At 37.4% G+C, this 22,065-nt stretch overlaps 1 protein-coding gene across 2 annotated transcripts in view; it reads right to left on the bottom strand.

Moving 5' to 3' along the window:
- Positions 1–7,126: 7,126 nt before the first annotated feature.
- Positions 7,127–22,065, bottom strand: part of LOC107747515 (Niemann-Pick C1 protein-like) — a 38,154-nt gene continuing 23,215 nt past the window's right edge. For both annotated transcript variants that reach the window (XM_016562056.1, XM_016562055.1), the window contains 18 exons: positions 21,199–21,566; positions 20,415–20,638; positions 19,933–20,033; positions 18,920–19,022; positions 18,575–18,764; positions 15,608–15,790; positions 15,251–15,365; positions 14,467–14,594; positions 13,980–14,114; positions 13,612–13,701; positions 13,321–13,511; positions 13,057–13,172; positions 12,512–12,641; positions 11,922–12,122; positions 11,349–11,580; positions 10,993–11,106; positions 10,713–10,875; positions 7,127–7,925 (listed from right to left, as the gene is read on the bottom strand). In XM_016562056.1, coding sequence (XP_016417542.1) covers positions 7,846–7,925; positions 10,713–10,875; positions 10,993–11,106; positions 11,349–11,580; positions 11,922–12,122; positions 12,512–12,641; positions 13,057–13,172; positions 13,321–13,511; positions 13,612–13,701; positions 13,980–14,114; positions 14,467–14,594; positions 15,251–15,365; positions 15,608–15,790; positions 18,575–18,764; positions 18,920–19,022; positions 19,933–20,033; positions 20,415–20,638; positions 21,199–21,566 — 2,864 coding nt within the window. In that variant the 3' untranslated portion in view covers positions 7,127–7,845. The remainder of the gene's footprint in view (positions 7,926–10,712; positions 10,876–10,992; positions 11,107–11,348; positions 11,581–11,921; positions 12,123–12,511; positions 12,642–13,056; positions 13,173–13,320; positions 13,512–13,611; positions 13,702–13,979; positions 14,115–14,466; positions 14,595–15,250; positions 15,366–15,607; positions 15,791–18,574; positions 18,765–18,919; positions 19,023–19,932; positions 20,034–20,414; positions 20,639–21,198; positions 21,567–22,065) is intronic.

Here is a 22,065-nt window from a genome sequence, read left to right as displayed (position 1 = left end):
CCAACCTTGCTCCTGGAGGGACAGAGTTTATGTCCTGCAGAGTTTAGCTCTAACCAGCCACAACATACTTGCCTGGAAGCTTCTAGTAATCCCAAAGACCTTGATTAGCTGGTGTGTTGATTTAAGACTCGAGCTAAACTCTGTAGAATAGTGGCCCTTCAAGGGCAGGATTTGACACCCCTGGTCTAAGAAATCAAATATTTGAAGGATTAAATACACGTTGTGTGTCACGTCCAATGCCGAAGTTACTTGTAGACCGATTTAACTTGTATACATGCTGGATGAATGGCACACTTCATATGCACTTGGGGTCTTGCTGACTTACAGTGGCTGTTGTGTGCGCATATCCACGAAGTCCACAAGACTGTAGTGAAGGGGTCTCCAACCCTACTCGTGGAGAGCTAGCTTGCTGCAGATGTCAGTTCCAGCCTTGCTCACACACCTGTCTGTAGTTTTCAAGTAACTCTGAAAACCATGATTAGCTGGTTAATGTGTGTTTGATTGGGTTTGGAGCTGAACTCTGCAGTACGGTAGCTCTACAGGAGCAGGGTTGGAGTGCTCAGCTGTAGGGTATGCCATTTATCATTTAAAGTTTCAGAAGCAGGGTTTTCCCCTTTTGTGGCTGTTATGCATCTTCGACCAAACAATCAAAGCTGCATTAAGTCACAAAAGTATGGAGTCAGAGGAACACGAAAAGAGCACAAGGCGTATTATGGGATAGGACCTAAGGTCCTACCATTGCATCAGAGTCTGTTAAGCCCTGTTCACACCAAGAACGATAACTATAAAGATAATGATATTAGCGTCCACACCAGCAAATGATATTTTCTGTTTATTCGAAGCTCACGCACATCTGCCACTTTAAATTCTTGAGCTCATTACAACAGGATGGATTCTGATTGGCTGTCAATTTTTTATCGTTCATCAGCTGGAGAAAAATCGTTTTGAAAGTGATTCCAACGATACCGTTTCTCTGTGCCTTTATCGTTATAGTTGTGGTGTGGACTCTGCTATTCTTTAATATTGAGAACGATTTTTAGAACTTTATCGTTATCTTTATAGTTATCGTCCTTGGTGTGAACGAGCCTTTAGTCCAACTTCTTAAAGGTGCTGTATGTATTTTTTATTTTTTTTAACTGTACTAAAGCATAAAAATACCATAATATATTTGCAGATATTTAGGAAACATGTTAAGTTCACATAATTGTTTCTCCAAAAAATAATGCTACAGCCAGTTATTCGGCTTTGAAATGTGCGTTCCGTGTCGGAATGTCTGTTTTTGTTTTGGTCTGTGTGACTCCGCCCACTACCAGTTTACCCAATAGGGTTTCAACAACCTGGGTTGCCAGTTGCGGAAAATACAGCATATTGCAGCCACTGAAGCCAGCAAACGAACTGGGTCAGAGATAGCAGATTCTACCCAACCTAAAAAGCCTCAGCATCAATCAAAATAGCCCTATGACCAGAGACATATTAAACACAGATAAATCAACTCATCACCTTACACTGTAAGACTCATTACGTAACATTGTCAGTTGCGCTCGTTCCTTATTCCTTGTTCAATATTTTGAATTTGGACTGCAGCACCCATTTCAGCCACTAGCTGTCAATATTACATACTGCACCTTTAAATAACCAGTCTGGTGCAGTGTCAGTTGAATTAATGACATTTTTGAAAATGTGTAGATACAACAATCTTGTCAACCTCACATTTCCTGTTTTCCTGACTAACATTGCTCTTCCCTCACTATTATCTGCACTTTCAAGCAATAGTGCATGTTCTTGACGTTCTGTCTGGTTCTTGAGGCACACCCTTCACACTTGACTTATATTCTTAACTGCACGTTCTGGTAAATGGCACTGAGGAGCATGTTGTAAATTACTTTGGCAAGAAAATGTACATAACACAAATACAAAATTCCACTCGTTTCCTTAAGAATAAAAGCGTTATCACTCATTTTCTCTTTAGCACAAAGGAATAGTGTGTGTGTGTGTGTGGCGTATCTGTCACAATTTGAAGCAAAATACAGTTCTTAGTCAAATGGGAATAAATATCAAGTCACTAATAGTTTGTAATAAGAACTTCAAAGCAACAGCCAAAACATCAGATGGGCTCTGGAAATGTTGTTCCCATAGCTCTGATGCAATAGAGAGAAAAGTTTTCAAGCAGAGAATGAATTCTGACACAGTTCCAAGGTAAACAAGGTCACACCAGTCTCATGCAGCGATAAAAACAAACACGCGGGCCTAACTGCGGACACGGCGTATGTAGCTTAGCCCTCCCCATTCACCAACTAATTCCCCCTTCAGCCCGCAATAAAAGCCCTTTCCTGATTTGAAATTCCTGCATCTTTCCTGGACACGCATTGGTCACCCTCATTGTGGAGAAATATGTGTAATTCGTCAAGGAATGCATGCGTCCGTTCGCTTCCCTTTCAAATGGTCGGAATTTTGGCTGAGGTGGCAATTTATCTCCTTCCTCTGGCTGCGGTGACTCAGTTTTACCCTCTTGGTTCCGCTCCGTGTGCCTTTATAAGGCAGTTTGTAAACAAGGAAGTGCTTGAAAGCATTTTCAATAGGCCTAGTTGAATGTGGCCTTGTGAAGTTTGGCCAGAGGTGGCCCTGAATGAAACGACACACACTCGCTTCCCGGGAAAGCGCTGCAGATGGGCCGACGAATCTGATCCCGGCCTCCTGGACTTGAGATGGCTATCCAGTTCCTTTCTCTCCACTCGTGGCCTGTTCTCCTGTCAAATGACCCCAGTAACTGTGAGCCAATGACGCAAAAAGAAGACACTGAATTCCAGACGCTTATTTATTAATGGCGCTGTGAAATCGTTTGGGCCCCACGTTACAGGTGCCAAGTTCTGGTCCATTTTATTTAGAAGGAGGAAAAGGTACACGAATACGTTTGCCATTTAGTTTTGAATTACTGGTTAAAAATAGATATAAAAATAGAATAGGAAAAATAGAAGGAAATACAAATAAATAATGCCTGGTTTTTAAGTGTATGGATTAAACCTAATAATTGTGGGTAATAATGTTGCCTTTTATATAGCTACTATATTCGGAAGATCAGCAGCGGAGGGGGATTTTTATTTTGATATTTGCAGTTTTCATACTTTATTATTATTATTATATATTTTTTTTTTAAAGAATTAATCCGTTTTTTATTGGACTTTGTTTCCATCTATAGGGCATTTGCAGCACAATTAAAATATAAAAAATATAATATTCAAATATTAAAAATATAAAAAAAGTTTACAAATGGTGGTGCTGTATTGCAAGTAGGGTTATAGCATTTCTTAAGATGATGGGTGTGATTGGTGAACATTGCCTGTGCAAGTGGAACATTTATATAATCAGCTTACGCAGAGGTGAAGTTTATGACTGCGTGTTCCCCTTTAACCCCTAATGAACCACCAATACAAATAACAACGTTCAGAGTGACACCAGACAGTCCCTTTAGTGGCTTTTCAATGTATAAATATAGAAAAGAGAAAGATTGTGTTCATTGTTCTTACAATCATGGCATAATTCCAGGCATTTCTGGAAAGCATGCAAGAATGAATAAAGGGGGGAAAAAAAGATGAGCTGGCTTGAAACTGCAAGGTCAAAGAATTGCCATGGTCAGAAAGTGGGAGGCAGAAGTAAGACTCCTACATCCTTTGGAACAAAACTTAGCACTTTTGTAATGTGAGCTGATTTGGTTCCCTTGTAGAAATACTACTTTTTATACAAAGCAAAACACCACTCTTCCTGACTACTACTGTTGGCTAGTGGGGGTCTCAAAGGGGACAGTTCAAATGCTTGCATAAAAAATGAGAACCCTGTCTTTACTGCCAACCTAAACCAGAGGAAATCAATATTTCATTGTCTCTCCACCACATGGGGCAAGATAGAAACATATTAATAAATCATGAATTGCCAGCTAGTATGACAACACTTTGGAGGCAGTCAGCTCAGGTCAGACACTGCCATAGCTTTTGTACTGTAGGATGTCTAGTATGACTCTTTTATCAGTAGGCCTATTATGTTTGTTTGAACATAATTCTTTTTTTTTCAAAGCCCTTTAATGCTCGTCTGTGTGCACAACAAACTCAAATGTTAAGACAGGTGTCTCATGGTCTCAAGTGTCAAGACAGATTTACTTTTTAATAAAAGAATGCAGAATGGTGCATTTGTAATGTAATTTGTAATCACAGAACTGAGATAAGGATGCGTGTAGAGACGCTGATTCATTTTTTTCTCCGTTTGGCAGTTCAGATGAAAGAGTATGTGGCGCCACCGCTCGGTTAAAATAAAAACAGTAATTCGCCGAGTACTTTGGAATTGACTGCAAAATATTGCTGATAAATCCTTGTGGGACAATGATAATATTTCGGCAACTATGTCATGTGTGCTTTCTATTCTATGTTTAGAATCAAAACTAGCGATGCCAGATTCGAGAATTGCTCGACTAAAATAGTTCATGATTCAGTTTGATTCATTCGGGCAGTCACTCACGCACCTGAATCGTTTGCAGCTTTTCTCACACTGAAATGGTAACTTTATATGCTAAATCAAAATTTTTGTAAAAAAAAACAACAACAAAAAAAAACTCGTTCACGGGCATTTTAACTACATTTTTAACGGCAACTTTAAACAAAATTGAAATGCTGCAGCCGCCCCTGCAACTGCCAATAAAATAAAATTGACAATATATTAAAAGTGCATAAATGTGTATCATTGAAGGTGTTATATTGAACCCGCTTCAATTTTAATCATATGCAAAGTCACTCAAATATCAATCACTTGCAATATTTTCCCCCTTAAAACTCAAATGAGCAGTGTTTATAAGCGTCTACCCTTAAAAAGAAGTTGTATTGAATGTGTACTTATAATGTACTTCAAATCATAAAAGTAGCCTATATACACTCTAAAAAATGCTGGGTTAAAAAGGGACAAACCCAGCTATTGGGTTGTTTTGACCATATGTTTTCATTTAATTGTAACTAACTTGCAATTAAGTGTTTAAAAACATTAAATTCAGTTCACACTTAATTATATTCTTTTGAAGTATATTACTCTGTAATAAAAACTATGCTGAAGTGCACTTGTTTTTCACAAGGGTACAAGTGCAAATTCAGTTCACACTTAATTATATTCTTTTGAAGTATATTACTCTGTAATAAAAACTATGCTGAAGTGCACTTGTTTTTCACAAGGGTGGACACAAGTGCAAAAAAAAAATAAAAAAAAATTTTTTTTTTAAATATAATACAAATTAGTATCTGTATTTTATTTTAAAAAATTCTCAAAATCAAGGACTCTTACCCATAAAGCACAAACTTTACACTGTTAGAACATCCATGAGGTACACATAATTCAACTAAAAAACAAAACAAAACAAACTATGGTTACATTTTCATAAATGTCCATGTTGTCAACCCCTGATCAGTGCATTTTCTTCTATAACATTGGAAAATCATATCATACCTACAGTCCACATCAATCCCAACTTATCTTTGTAAAAAAATAACCATTTATTTATATGCAAACACATTTTTGCCTCAGACACACGTTGATTCAATAGAGTTACCCCCACCACCTTTATGAGGTACAAAACCATTTTAGCAGCCTTTCTAAAGCTACATTGTGTTAGTAAAGAAAATAAGCAGGCAACTCCGGAGGAATGTGAGTTTAAACCAAACTGCAGTGCCGAAGTGTTTGGTTAATTAAACCTCAAACTAGCTTAGTAGTTCAAGTCTCTAAATCAGTGGTTCTCAACCCGCGGCCCGTCACGAATTCAAATGCGGCCCACCATGCTGAACACAATTTTAAAAAATTACTTTCAGTTTTACAATTCATTTTAGTTTTTACATTAATTTAAAAATGTACTAAATAAATATAAGCTAAAGCCTAATGTTTTTATGTAAAATAATTTTGTTTTTCATATATTATTTTCAGACATGAGCAGTACTCACATAGCCTAATTAACGTTACGCATTTAAAGTAACGACCAAGTGGCCAGCGGCAGACAGTGAGCATATGCTTGATCAATTTAGCCTTCTCAAATCATCACGACTTGACTAAAATAAAATCTATAGATATAAAACAGTTCAAGCATATAACAATGTTTAAACGTTAAAACCTAGATAAATGTGCGCTGTATCCAATAGTTTGCGCAGAGAGTGGAAGCTGAAGCACGCTTTGCAGGACATAGAGACGCCAGCGCGATCACTTGCATTTTTTTTCAGTGGATACACCGTCATTTTTGCTCATAAAGGTAAGAGCAATACATCATTCGTAGCTGTAAAGGGTCTACTTTTATTTGTGTGCACTCACAATATCAACAAAACGTTGTGCTTTTATAAAATAAAGAAATCAAACATGATGCGCTTGCTGCCGTCTCTTCTTCAACAGGAGCACTTCACAAAAATGAACCGAAACTCAGCGAATACATGCCTCACAGACATGATAAATATATCTATAGAAAGCTTTAAATTACTACTTAACGAAATAAAACAAATCAAAAACAAAAACTCTTTAATTATAATCATAATCCGTAAAGATGCACTTCTCTCTAAAGGCGCGTCTAATGAAAAGGTGGCGAGTCAGGATCGACAACTTCATCCTTGCGACACCGACTCAGAAAACACTAGTTTATTAGTAAATAATTCAAATATCTCCTTACTGTTTCCCCCTGACGCATTTATGGTAATTACTTTTGCCAATGCTTTGCGGTAAACTTAAGCCTATTGCGTGTATTTGAACGCAGATCTCTTCAGCTGCGCTGACGGCACGCACAATTCATGCTGCTGCTGGACACTAAACACCGTCGAGCCGCTCTTGACAGTATCGGTAGCACGGTCTCGTGTTGTTTCCACCAGCAAGGCAATTTTTTTCATCACTAATTGATGGATGTCTAAAATATAAAAATAAGGAGAAGCCTAAAACAGGCCCGAGGCCCCCGTCATAGTCCGCGTCTGAACTAGAATTTCACAAAATTGGGTGTTATTTATGGGGAGTAGAATTATTTATTTATTTCAATGAATGTAATCGATTATATATCATATTTAGGCTATAATATTATAAATCAGGTTGGTTTGTATTGCTGACGTAATATGTAAATGATATGCGTGCGGCCCGCGAGACTTGCACTTGGACCATAGTGCAGCCCGGTGGAAAAAAAGGTTGAGAACCACTTCTCTAAATATATGCTAGTGCTCCCTTTCTTAGCATGTCAATGCTAATTAATGCAGCACAGCACAACTTCATAAGTAAACATTTTAAAAACATAAACGTTTAATTGTGTACTCTGCAACCCATTTTCCCCAACTTAGTTAATTAGCGAAGACTAAAGTGGTTTTACTGCCTGAAAACCACAGAGTTCAGATAGTAACAGTAAACTGATCTGTGTAACATGTCGTTCTTGTCATAGCATCACAATAAATCAAGAGATTGTCCATCGTGGCTTATTGTCGACAGATCTTTCATTATTTGTCGACAGATTTCTTACATTAATTCTCACCTTTTGTCTTGGTTGGTTTACCACAGTGACTGCTGCGTTGCATGTGGTTGCAACATGTTTTTGATGTTTACACACATTTGAGGGAATGACTGTCATCTTTTCCACATACAGACTCTCCTTACTGTATCATTTCAATACTGAAAAGATCTTCCAAGCCTGTTTTTCAGAGTAGAGTTGTTTTTTTGGTGGATGTTGAAAGAAAAAACTGTGAAAAAGGCCTTCTGTACACCCAAAGGGGGTCCTGAGTTAAGTCTGTTGAAGTGTGTTTCGAAGCATGTAACGTGGGAATGAAAAGCTGGTGCTGTACACTACTGTTCAGCGTCACAGAGCTGTTAGTAGACAAGTTGCTCTCTGTCCGTACCCACAAACCTGTTGTGAGCAGCCACGACTTTGGCTTTATTTACAGATGGGCCTGTGAAAAGAAAGAAAGGGAGAGTCTTTAAAAACTTCTTTTGTGAAATCAAACTAATTTTGATATGGTTTTTATTCCTTTTTTTGCACAATCCAATAATTTGGTTTAGAATACGCTTTGTCCATTTCTGGATTCCCTTATGTCCTGTATTTTGTTTTAACGGTTAAATACAATTTTAGTAATCAAAATCCATGGCTAATTAATTGAAATCATCAAACTTAAAGAAGTAACATCGATTTGTATTATGACAACTCTTGGAAGATTTTAGCATGGCAATGGATATGACAATGTTAAAGTATTTGGTCTTGGCGGAATAGATCTTTGGTTTCCATCTAGAAGTTATGCAGTTTTTAAAACAGTCCTCCATTACGACTGTCATCAGGCTTCTACAACTCTATTTTGGATTAATTACTGTGTTCATAATGTCAATTTCTATTCTGTAGGTGACTGGGACTGTCATCCTCTGGACCCAACTGTGTGGCATGTAAGTATTTCAATCATATATTGCAGTCACGTATCAGTGCCGGCAATGGATAATAGCAGAAACAGAAGTTGTTTGATTACAGCGTTTCTGTAGCTGAACTCACTGAATTGTATGTTCACATATACATGTCATGTCAGCAATGTGTGTTCAGCATTAATGGGACTAAAAAAGCATTGTTCGCTTCCTCACAGCATCCAGTGAGCTGGCAGCCATCCAAAGAGGGAGATCATTTGATTGGCCGGATCACTCTAAGTAAGCGCTCCACCATGCCACGAGAAGCCGGATCCCTGCTGGGTCTGAAGGTGAGCTTGTCAATGGCAGTTTACACTAGCTAATCACATCTTTGTCCGTGTCTTGCACTTGAAGGGATGTACTACACTAAAGGTGTGGTCCCATTTACTGTATTGAAATTTCACAGGCGAACGCAGGACCAGATGTGACAAAATATAGTTAATAATATGGGAATAATGATGATTAAATAAACATCCAAAGCTATTCTGCCAGCTAGCAAACAAACCAGCCCTAAATAACAGCTTTCCTTACAGCTTTTTTCTTTATAATTGAGGTGTAATATTATGCAGAACCGGCTGAGTAGCCAGAATGAGGACCTTGTCCATTGTGGAGCTTCAGTTTTGCTTTATTGCTAAGTTATGAACCTCCACCCACACAGAAGTCACTGCTGAAGAGAGGCTTGCTTTCAGTCTGTTCTGCAAATTTGGGTCAAAGTTCAAAAATTTGAACCCAAAGTGAAATTGGCATAGGGGAATTTCTTTGCCTCCAGAAGTCCATCAGGCGAAATTCTTCATTGCACTGATTCCCATTAAAATGACTGGATTTCATTTGCTAAATTTTGCAATGCTAAAAGTGACTGCACCTTAAAAGGTCCGCTAGATGCCTTTTTCTTGTCATTATTTGGTCTTGTTATGATATATAAAGGTAATAATGACAAGGGTTGTTATAGTTCTATTATGACAACTCTTGGAAGATTTTAGCATGGCAATGGATATGACAATGTTAAAGTATTTGGTCTTGGCGGAATAGATCTGCTACGCTGCTGCTGCTGTTGGTTATTGCTGTTGTAGATTATTGCTGCTGCAAAGCAAGCACAGGAACTTGCTACTGCCAATATATACACTGATACACTGCTGTGAGTATTTAAGACATACTGCTGCTGCACGAAAAGCATATATAATAACCCATAGCAGGTCTATACAGGTGGAGCTGGGGGAGGTGGAGGGTTTCAGAGGAACTCAAAGTGCGCTGAGAACTGCTCTAGTGAATGCTAACTGGCCATTTAAATGTAGAGCAGCAAGCAAATTGGCTGCGTATGCAACATGTACAAATCAGCTTGTGCGGAGTAGTTAAAGTTGTGAATATCTTCAGTTTGCATTAAGGACCCATCAGCCTGCGCCATCTAGAGTTTCATGACAGAACTTGGGATTTATTAAAATCAACAAAATTAAGTTTTTAGAGCCTTACGAAAACAGTTTTATCCCCCCCACCCCCAAATTCTACTTTACCCAAATTCATTTTTTCCCCATTTTAATATGTCTGAATTGAGTTTTAATGGTTTAATTACATTTTTATATTTGTCTAATCAATTGAATAAATAAAACTAACAATTTAATACTTTATTGAAAATTTTTAAAATAATATTAAATGTTTTATTTTTTCAGAAATTGTGCTGTCTGTTTTATTTTTATTTTTTCAGGATTTATGATTTAATGCAAATTTATTATCAAAAACGGTGGTAAATCAAACGAAGGCATAAAATATTAAAAATTATTGTTATATGTAATTAAATAATTCAAACAAAGTGGTTTGAAAAATTATGTATTCCTTAAAAATAAAGTTGTAATAATTTAAATATTATTGTTATTATTATTATTTTAGTAATTATTTTTATATTATTTAATATATTCTTTTAGTTATTATTAATAGTAATATACAGTATCTCATCAGCTTCTCCAAGTTAAAGCGAACTTTTATTTTGGTGGGTTGTCTTGAAGACCTTTGAGTTTCTATGTGTATCTAACGATAGTTTTATCAAGTGAAATGGTGAAACTTTATGTACAGCTCTAATTTAGATTTATTCATCCAAAATGTGACAAATTCTGTGACATTCCACATAATACTGTAAATTTCAGATTTATAACTGGATTCTGAGATTCTGTCCACGTTTCTGCATTGTGGAAATCAAAGGGCCTTTTTTGGGTCCTTTTTTTTTGGGTGCTTCATCCACAAATTCTCAATTTTAGGTGAATGACACAAAAAACTGTGAATGTTAGAACATTGTGATTTACCTGCATAACTGAGTAATACAGGCAGAAAGATGAGGCCGTGAGCGGCTCCTAGCAGGACTATTGAGAGATACATGCGGAAGTAGAAAATCTGGAAGATCTGGGATTTGGACAGGGCGAGAATCAGGATGCCACCAAATTTAGTGAGGGTGATGCCACTGAACACCTGCGGAGTCAGATCAGCATGTTAGAAGGTGATTTATCACGCCCACATTATGTAGCTTAATAACAAGAATATGTTTGTGTACGTCACATTTATACAGCAGTAGCAAACATTACTCACAGAGCTGCCCATGTGTGCCAGCGCCTCCTCTGCCCGCTCAACCCTCGAGCTCCTGGTACTGACAGAGAAAGCCCTCACAATATGACTGCAGAACTCCACCGATATGCCACAACACTGCAAAAAAAAAAACACAACAGGCCAAACAGGTCTTGATAAATAATTACGTATGCAGATTTTGGTTGGTAGCTGTTGAAAACCAACGCAAAGGAAACTGCATTATGCTAAATGGTGTTAGCAAGCACTGCAAATAAAGTGCTTCAGTAACAAATATTATACATTATTGCAGGTTCCAGTCACAAAACTTAAAAAACCCTGTATTACCAATTCCATCAAACACTATTTGTTTTTTAACTCACCATGACAAGGTTGACCAATGAGACCGCGTTGAGGCTGATATCCCACAGCCACATGACTCCAAACATGTTGACCAGGATCATGGCAATGGTGAAGGACACCAGTATTGCCGACCACAGCTCAAAGCCCAAAAGCACCGTAGACACCACAAAGATGGCCGCCAACGACACACCAAGGTTAAAAGCCGTGTCATAGACGATCGTGAGATACTGTTCATAGAAGACGTAGAATATACTGTCCATGGGGGGAAAAAAGGAACAAACAGGTCAGGGGCCATGGCGATTGTTAATTACTGATTACTGACAATTCTAGTATGTATGCGTGTATGTATGCATGTATTTATTAAAAAACAAATATTTAGCATTACCACAATTCCCATACATGTGACTTAAGATAACCGTTACTTATTTTCAAAAAACTTCACTGTCTGGAATCAATGTGTCGAGCTGACAACCATAGTATTTACTTATATAAAATACTACAACTACTACTAAATTTTTTGTATTTCCACAATTACTATTAAAATGATGTAATAAAATAACCCTCTAGAGGTAGTTTAATTAAAAACTTTAAACCTGTAAGGGAAGACACTGTAAGTCTTGTTATGTGGTCCGATGGCCTGCGTGATGTTGTCGGTAAGCTCTCGTGCCATCTTCAAGGCGTCAATGAAGTCCGATGACGTTTTTAAGATGGTGTGATAGCTCATGAAGTAGGTGGCGCCTACGTCAGTGTTGTTCTCTTTGAGATCCACAGCAGTGCTGTATGCAGCATGACCACTGCGCGGGAAAGAAAAGGTGCTATTAGTCAAAACAGAGATTTATAAACTTTTTTGTGAGCTCAACCCACTTTAAGTGGATTAAATTATTCACTTGAAATGCTAAGTGATATTTGAATTAATGTTAACCTTTCCAAAAAACGCTCAAACGATTTGGTCATTGTAACCAACTCATACTCAACATAGGTGTTTCTGGCATACTGGTAAAACCCCGTGTACCCTGAATGCTGAAAATTGCACTGAATCAGAGATTGCAATTTTGGCAAATGCTTGGAATTCTTGCATAAAATACAAATCAGACACAAAACGGATGACTAAATGGATGGTGGACAGGTACTGGATACCTGAGATGTATGGGAAATCTGATCAATGGAAAATATTTAAACTTACCCTTTTCCACACTTGATGTTTGGGTTGTCTGAGAGAAACATGGGGAGGAAGCGCATGAACTCAGTACCATTAGGCCTCTGTTTCCCACTAGGGGTCATAGGTCTGCAGGGAACACAGGTCTTATCCACCACTGATGAAAGAAAACATCGTAATCATTAAAAACACACACACACACACACACACACACACACACAAAACAACGACAACAAAAAAACAAGATACACGATATAAGGCTTCAAAACAATAGTTCACCCCAAAATACAAATTCTGTCATCACCTTTTGAGTTTTAGAAAAGTCAAACCGGTTTGGAATTGTGCGTGAATTTTCATTTTTGGGTTAACTTTCCCTTTTAAAAAACCATGCCATCATGACACAATTTCCATTCAATTATATTTGCAAAGAGTAGGTTCAAAGACCCAAGAATAGTGTGATCGTCACAGTGGCAACTGAAGTAAAAATTTCAAACAACCACCAAAACAAACAGCACCCTGGATAAAAGTCCCCTGGGGCAGTGGCTCTGTTGATTTGGTGGATAATGGTTTACCTGAAGCATTGCAGAACGCTCCGGTGCTGTTATAATATCTGCAGCAGGAGGACTGTGGCTTCACCCAGTCAAAGTAGTCATCCAGCCAGGACGATGGAACGTTGCTGATCTTACTACTAAAATTACAAGACAAAATATTGCTATATTGATCTGACAGAAGTTATTCAAAAACTGAAAGCAGGTGGTAAAGTCGCCAACTTTTCTGGGAATTTCTCACAGTAAATCGTTTTCCTCACAGAAAATGTGTCAAAAAGTGACACTCACTAATTATTCAAGAGAGATGCGGTATAAATTTGCTGGACTAGAGAGTTGCTGTTGCAGCCCACTCCGCCACACACCGCATTCTGACCCTCAGGTGCTTTGTAGTCATGTCCGTCCTCTACCACAAAGTAAACTGGCGGACCAGTGTGCAGGTACTCACTCAGATTCCCAAAATAATCCAGCACATAGGAGTCCTGTGATAAGGACACAGTAAAGATTTATGTATACAATGACCCCTTTCAGATTCTTTAGAATGCAAATGTGTGTGAAAGGTGTGAATAGGTATATACGCACATCAGGCATGGCCAATCTCTGATCAAGTCCAATCTCCACTTTATTAACAACAGCTATGCTAAATGACAGCATTCCCACAAACACAGCAACCTGCAGATGAAAAAAAAAGAGAATTAAAAGTTATGAAAAAGCCTATTTGTACATAATTTCCATGTTTATGTAGCTAAAATGCAAGATTTGGTTTTTAAAAAGCCTTTTTCCAAAAGGTACATCTGGAAAAAGGGGGGTCGTCTTATAATCAGGGTCGTCTTATATTCGGGCCAATACGGTACTTTATATTATAATATTTATTCATAATGCATTCAAGTGTTATTTAAAAAAAATTAGATTAATACTTTTTCGGTTTCGTCTTGTTTCTTTACACTTACCACCAGAGGGCGCACCCAACCTTTCAAGATGAAAGGAGCGTATATCTTCTTAAAAAAGCGGAACAGACAACCTTCTGATTTTTCCTGCTGTCCATCGGACAATTTCACACAGCATAATATATCTGGACGATTTGCCTGGGAAGGAAGGAAGGAAGGAAGGAAGGAAGGAGGGAGGGAGGGAGGGAGGGAGTGAAGGAAGAAACACAAAAAGAAAGAGAAAAAAGAACTTAAGCCACATATCTTAAGCATCTCAAATCATTACATATTGATTCAAAAATGCTGCTTAATAAAACTACAGTTGGTAATCACTGTTTTAAGTGTATTAAAAGCTAAACATGCTAAGTTCTCAAAAAGTTTGTTACTTATTAAACATAGGTTGCTGTGAATGATCATTTAATATTAAACCCTCTTCATATCTCACTTTTTTCAGTTCCTCTAATTCTATAATCTCCTACAGGTAGTACTGGTGTGACCTTTGACCTCTCACCTCTTGTCTCCTGATGTCCAGGCCCAGAAGAGACACAAAGCAGGTGATCTGCAGGAGGAAGTCAATAAAGACGGCCAGACCAGCGAATAGAGAGAACGTCCTCACTGCAGGCATGCTAGACAGAGCACCTGGAGACATATGTAAATATGAAAACTATTGTCATCTGGAAAGGGAAATAAGAATCAAACGATCTATGGTAGGTCTCACTTTATGAGAGCTCCTTTTTTTTTGGGCCTGATATTGCACTGCAGTATCATATTCTGTGTCCAAACACTTTTTATACATTTTATACCGATACTTCCACAGGAAAGCATTTAAAACGCATCCCTACTTAGGGAAAATAATAATAATAAAGAAAACATAAAAAAATATATATATAAATTATGTATAAATATATATATTTTTTTATTTTTTTATTATTTTTAACACCATGTCAACAGCAAAGCTTCATGGAGATGAATGATAAAAAAAATAAAAAAAAGTTTAAATGCATCACACATCTCTGAGTAAAAACTGTGCAATCCAGTAACATGTTTTACAGTCATAAGAGTTTGACAAGGAAAGCATGATGGTGGTTCTTCACCTCTTAATAAAATGTGTAAATCTTGATATAAAAGGCACCTAGTAAAAACAACTTGACCATACTTAGATTTGAAATAATTATTAAAAAAAACACTTTATTATACTAGGATTTATATTAATGGTTCATAACTTACTGCAGAGGCATTCATTCCATTTCATCTACCATTTGTAGAGTTAATTTACTGGACTAAGGTTGACATACCTAAAAAGAAAGCAACTGTCTCAGAGAATGAAGAGAGGAACATGCTGGGAGCCACCTCTCCGAGGATACGTCCAATCTGCTGATGAAGCTCCTCCTCAGGCATTCGCTCATCTCTCTGAAGAAAAGAAAAATGTATTACTCGGCAGTTTTGTGAAAGCAAACAATCCTACCCATCAACAATCCTAAAAACCCTGAAGTGAAAACAAAATTAACATTTAAAAACAGGAACTAAAAGGTGCTCGTCTGAGCTATTTTAGTGGGCTAAGTCAGTTGACATGAACAATCAACAATAACAGTGTCATGTTTGAGCAGAATCTGCTCTCAGGGCATAAACTGTGTAAAGACAACACCACGCACCTGGTAGGTTTGTACAATGATGAAGATGTTGTCCACACCCACAGCCAGCACGAGGAAGGGAATGACCTCAATGACGATGAGTGTGAGGGGGATGCCGATGTAGCTGAAGATACCCAGCGAACATGCGACTGAACTCAACACGATCAGGATACCGGCGATACCCAGAGAGATCTTCGAGTCCACCTGCGAAACGTACAAATGCAGCATTTAAAATAATGAGGATATGCAAGCTCAGCCTAATGACAGGAAAACTGACTACAAATATTGATGACTTGTTTCCAGGGGAATACACTCTAGTCCCTCCCCCTAAAACATAAAGACCTGCTGCCCCCGACCATCAACGACAAGTAGAAAATGTTCTTTTTAAAAACAGGACAAACTCTTTGGTATGCCTTATCCAAACTTCCTGTTTCAATAAGGTGTGTCAAAATAGCAAAACAGTTCTTCAGGTTTTTAAACACGTAGCACTTTTGTTCTTCACATGATTTTTTTTACTGACTGTAATGAATTCTTTGGTCAATCACGATGCTGACAGCCTACACAATGCTGAAAGAAATACTAAACCCGAACATAAACTCTAACCTTACCCTAAGTGTAGATGCGGGAAGGGGTTTGCGCTTAAGCATTGAAAAATTAGCACTGAAAGTGAGGGCTAACAGGAAAAAAAAAAGAGAAGGAAACAGATGGCAGAAAGCACGTACTGTATTAAGATCATAACACATAATTTGTTACAGTATGTGCCAGTATAAGCCGAAGTAATGGCTAAGGGACATCTACTAAATCTTTTATATTAATGTCAGCATCAGAAGATTAAAAAGTGTGTATTGTAAGTGTATTCTTAGAAGGTTTATAGTATATTCATTTGAATTAAGCAATATCCATACTAGGGGTGGGGGAAAAAAATCGATACAGCACAGTATCGCGATATTTTCCTCGGCAATACTGTATCGATACACGGACGCCAAGTATCGATATTTTATTATACTTAATTTGCTGTAAAGTTGCTTTGCAACGATTTGTATTGTGAAAAACGCTATACAAATAAACTTGAATTGAATTGAATTATACTATTTGGTAGAACAAAATCAATTTCTTTACAGTCCACTAGATGGTGGTGTTGAGTTTTTTTTCCTAAAATCCTTTAAAGGGGTCATCGGATGCTCATTTTGCACAAGTTGATATGATTCTTTAGGGTATTAATTAAAAGTCTATAACATACTTTGGTTAACATTTCTCAATGTTAGTGTAAAAAAACACCTCACCGTCAAAATCAGCTCTGTTTTAATCAAGCCAAATGATTTGAGCGAACATAGATGCATTTAGGCTGATCGGGAGTGGCGCATTCACTTCAAAGCGAAAGTAACGTTAATCCTCTGCGTTTTCAGCGGCTCAGATGCTGGGAGTAAATGACCATTGCTATATTCATCATTACATCCAACAATAAAACACCTCAATCGCTTAATCGGAGACATCTTGTCTTCCCCTGCACCAGAGTCAACACAATGGCGGACTGATGACAGCTCACTCAGGGCGGGTCTAAGGTAAGACACCAGTCCAGTCTGTGCTGAAACGCTACTGTCAATCAACTATCGTGGGAGGGGCCTGTACAGAATTACGTCATTCTGACAGGAATCTCAGAACAGCCTGGTTTGAGAAAGGTGATTTTAAAATAGGGATTTAAAAAAAAACTCTGGATGGATTTTTATAATTATAGGATGGATTTTATAATTATAGGATGGATGGACACACACTTCCAACATACATTTATGTTCAAATAACTTGAAAAGTGAATTTTGCATCCGATAACCCCTTTAATGCACGGCAAGCCGTTGATTATCCCGCTTATTCCATGGTCATTTGCTAGTATTGACAACTTTAAGCTGTTTACGATGTTAGCAGCGCAATATTTAACCGGACGGTTATTTTCGTCAGTTACGGCTCATTACATTTATTTGAATCAATTATCGATCGAGAGAGAGATGACAGTTGTGTGTGTGAATTACTTGCGTCTGTGCGTCTCTCTCTACAAACTATAAAGCTGTTTAGTTACTTTGATTTTACCTCGTTTCTGAGGAAGATAATGAAGCGATCTAGTATCTGTTATTTTATTAATAAAAGTTGCGGGGCAGCACCGACAATAAGTTTCTGTGTGTGCGCAGTGCGATCTGCAATCTCCGACCTCACTCTTTTCTCACTGTGTTTATGTGTGGTGTGTGTGTGTGTGTGTGTGCATCAATTAAAGCAGCGCATTAATATAGAACGGTGATATAGAACTGGCTTGGAACTACATGAAATGAATGAAAGTAAAAATACTAAGATCACAGCAGTGCATAGTATACCTGTTGTAGCACATTGTTTACTTTAAGAGTACATGTTATGTTTAATTTAAATGTAAAATTTTTATTTTCATGTAAAACTATGTTTTATTTATTTTAAATTTAACAGTAATTTACTTTCAAATGCCCCGATTGCTGAAGGGTCTGCACAGCTTTTTTGTACAAGTTCAAGTTGCATTGTTCAAAATACCTGTAGTAGCACAGCAGTGCATACCTGTTTACATTTAATTAAGGTTGACTAGACTAGACTGTAATACAAATAGTTGAGTTTGCCAGGTGCATACAACATTTATGACAGGTTTTCATGAAAGTGTTGGTCAGTTTGTCTGCTTGACAATCCCATTTTGCACTGCAACAATAAAATTGGAGTGAGATAAACAAACTGAGAAATGTTTCTTTTTAGTTAAAACAGGTGTTGCCAAAGTTTTCGTTTGGGGACATAATTTGAAGTTGGAAAAAGGTAATAAATTGCAATATATCGCAATATATTTAAAATCACAATAATATTGTGATAATATCGTCTCATGGGGCCCCTTGTGATTCCCACCCCTAATTCCCACCACTCTTCTTTTTGCACCATTACCAAACAAACATTTCAAAAAGGTTACATTTAGAATAGAGATACCCTTACCAGCAGGGTCCAGAAGCTGTTAATGTGTCCCAGAGCCAGCGAGATGTAGACAAACATGATGACGTAGCTGATCACGATGGTGGTGATATCACTGTTGCTCTCGCGGTCGATCTCATCTTCAATGCTGCGTTCAGAGCTGAATGCGATGGTCAGGTTGGGGTTGTCATAGTTCTTCACGAAGTTGACAAACCTGTGGAGGCATGGGTATCCTGAATATACAGTATATGACCACATACATGACCACAAAAGAGATGCCATTCTAGATCAAAGCATTCATTTTTTATAATCTTTTCAAAAAATATTCACCCATAAGATATACTAATCAGATAATTTTATCAAACGTACACACTCTCCCATGCCAAAGCTTTGCCTAGTTTGTCCGTGTCATTCAGATAGTTGTGGACAGGAAAGGTGATCACTAGAGCTGTGGCGTTGTTGTAGGCAGTGCCTATATATGAAAGAGGAAAAACAGAAAAAACGAACAAAGACAAATAAAAGTTATATATAAAGTTACAATGAGAAAAAAAAAACATTTACAAAAGCTAAAAGAAAGAGTATCTTAAACACTTTTATCGATTGGCCTATTAAACATACTAGATATGATTTGTGCCAAATAGTAAAGAAAAGCAAATTAAGAAAATTACAAAAACACGTTAAGACATTCATTGGTAATACAGCCAATAAGAATGTTTCTCAAAAAGCACCGCCCCAATTAGAGTTTTGTGTTAAAATTGCTAATAAAAGGGCTAGTAGAGCAGATTTGACTTATGTATTTATGTTTTAACGTGTTTTTATTTTTCTTTCAATTTATATTTACAATATATGTTAGAAAATGCTGAAAATTCAGCTTTGCCATCTTCACAGGAACAAATTACATTTGAAAATGTATTACAATAGAAAAAAGTTACTTTAAATTGTAATATTTCACAATATTATGCTTATTTTCCCCAGTATTTCTGATTAAAACAAAACAAAAAAACACCAAACAAACTTGACCCTCAATTTTCAAAAGGTAGGAAATGCTACCGAAATGAGATCACAATGACAGCTTTGTTCTTTTGTATTTTATGTTTATTTTAGTCAGAATATATGTTAGAAAATGCTGAAAATTCAGCTTTGCCATCTTCACAGGAACAAATTACATTTGAAAATGTATTACAATAGAAAAAAGTTACTTTAAATTGTAATATTTCACAATATTATGCTTATTTTCCCCAGTATTTCTGATTAAAACAAAACAAAAAAAACACCAAACAAACTTGACCCTCAATTTTCAAAAGGTAGGAAATGCTACCAAAATGAGATCACAATGACGGCTTTGTTCTTTTGTATTTTATGTTTATTTTAGTCAAACTCACCCTCATATCCCCCAAGAGCAAGCCAAGGGAAAACTGGTCCTCCAAATGTACCCATGCAGGGGTCATGTGACTTGCTTGTGTCGTCCAGGGCCGTGGGAGAACTAATACAAAAGCAAAAGATAAGAAACAGTGAATCAAGGAAAGCTATGAGTTTATTCAGTTTAATTTACAAAGTTGAACAAATGCAACATGAACGATAATAGAGTGTTGCAGGGGTGACATTTTTGTAGTCCAAAAACTGGAAAGGAGGAAACATTTTAGCACTTCCAGTTCCATATTCCTAAAGTCAGTAGGTTTTTTGAATGAGTCTTTGGTTAATGCCTGAATTAAAGTCAAGATATTTTCACATTTTATTCTACAACATAAAACACATCAGCAATGTATATATTTTTTAATTTAAGCCTAAATTGTATTTTTCTGCAGGGAATCAGGGTGATGCTAACGTGGCTTACCAAATTAGAAAAAAAACCAGTAGAGCTCACCTGACACAATATAAAAAATGAGTGTGATAGTCAGAGTTGACATAGAACACGACATCCTCATGATCCAGGACTTCATGGCTGTTCTGGTAGTAGTTTAACAAACTTAGGATGGTACAATTGTCATTGTAAGGAGCCAGAGGAGAAATACAGATGTCTTTAAAAGTAACCGTCTCCCCCTTATATTCAGCTGTTAGCTTTGCAATTTCTGTCTGGAGATCCAACACCTACATGGACAACAGAGCAAGAGTTGAATATGGTGCATGGAGGATCGATCGAATGATTAAAACACTAAAAATATTAACAATAAAACAACAAATTAAAAACTAGTTGACCTAATGGACTAGTCATTGTTAAAAAAAAAATCTTTCATACTGTATTCAAAAGTATTAGGACAGTTAAAAAGTTTGAATGTCATTGTGAAAGATTTTAACATATCAAAGCAAGTGACCTTTATAAAAAAAAATTAAAAAAAAAAGTTATTAGAGGTCTCTCTGGAATACTTGATTCTGACTGGTTAATCCTGGCATTGAGCGGTCAGATATTTCCTAATAGGAAAGGAAGGAAAAGAAAGGACGTGACGTGTGGCCAAGTATGGTGTCCCATACTCGGAATTTGTGCTCTGCATTTAACCCATCCAAGTGCACACACACAGCAGTGAGTAGTGAACAAACACACACACACACACACCGTGAACACGCACCCGGAGCAGTGGGTAATATTCACCATCATCAATGGAACTGTACACTACCCTTACATAGTACTCGTGTGGCTTATGTTGACTTGCCTGATGGAGGAGTGATATGTTCAGAATGGAGGAGAAGTGGATGTCTGGTCCAGAGGTGGGTGAAAAAACACCTGATGCATTCAACGGGGTGGTGATGATGAGCTGTTCAGTGCGGAAAAATGGTCCGAAGTGCTGGTCGAAATAGTCCTTCTCCTGCCTGGCCCTGCTGCTGGGAGACGACCAGAGCTCCACCGGGTTGGTTGTGATGCTCATGTAGGACAGTCCGGCCGAGCAGATCAACACCAGCACCACGCTGGTCAGGATCACAGTTAAGGGGTGACGCACACACAGGGAGCCCCAGCTGCTGAAGAGAACGCGGAGACAGTTCTCAAAACGCTCGCCCAATGTCTCGCAGCACGTAGCATCACCTAAGAAAAAAAGGACGACATTCAGTGAGGACTACAGTTTCCAGGGAATCTTTTGAAAAATCGAATTCAAGACTTGCACAAATAAAATTCCATATGTCCATAGCCGAGCCATTTTAGTTATTGCATTTAAGACTGCTATACCATGTGCAATTCAAAAAAAAAAAAAAAAAAGAAAAAAAGCAGTTTTACAAACAGCATATCAAAATATAAACATAATTTTAAAAAAGCACAATTCATCAACACTATAAATAAGAAAGTGATTATGACTGCAAGAGTGCCGTTTTCCATCTCCAATTCTATGAGGTCTTAAAATGATAATTAAGACTTTTGTTACAGCATTGAGGATATTTAAGATATTTTAAGACATTAAATTGGATAAAACTGAATTTAAGACACTTTTTTGGGACCCGTAGGGACCATGATATGAAGAACACTCATGCGATGCCCTCATCTGCCACCAACAGACAGTTAAAAGTATATATATATATATATATATATA

The sequence above is a fragment of the Sinocyclocheilus rhinocerous genome, unplaced genomic scaffold, assembly GCF_001515625.1.
Source record: "Sinocyclocheilus rhinocerous isolate Xijiao unplaced genomic scaffold, SAMN03320098_v1.1 scaffold48, whole genome shotgun sequence".
Lineage (NCBI taxonomy): Eukaryota > Metazoa > Chordata > Actinopteri > Cypriniformes > Cyprinidae > Sinocyclocheilus > Sinocyclocheilus rhinocerous.
Note: the sequence above shows the minus strand (reverse complement) of the source record. Positions and strands in the feature narration are given on the sequence as shown.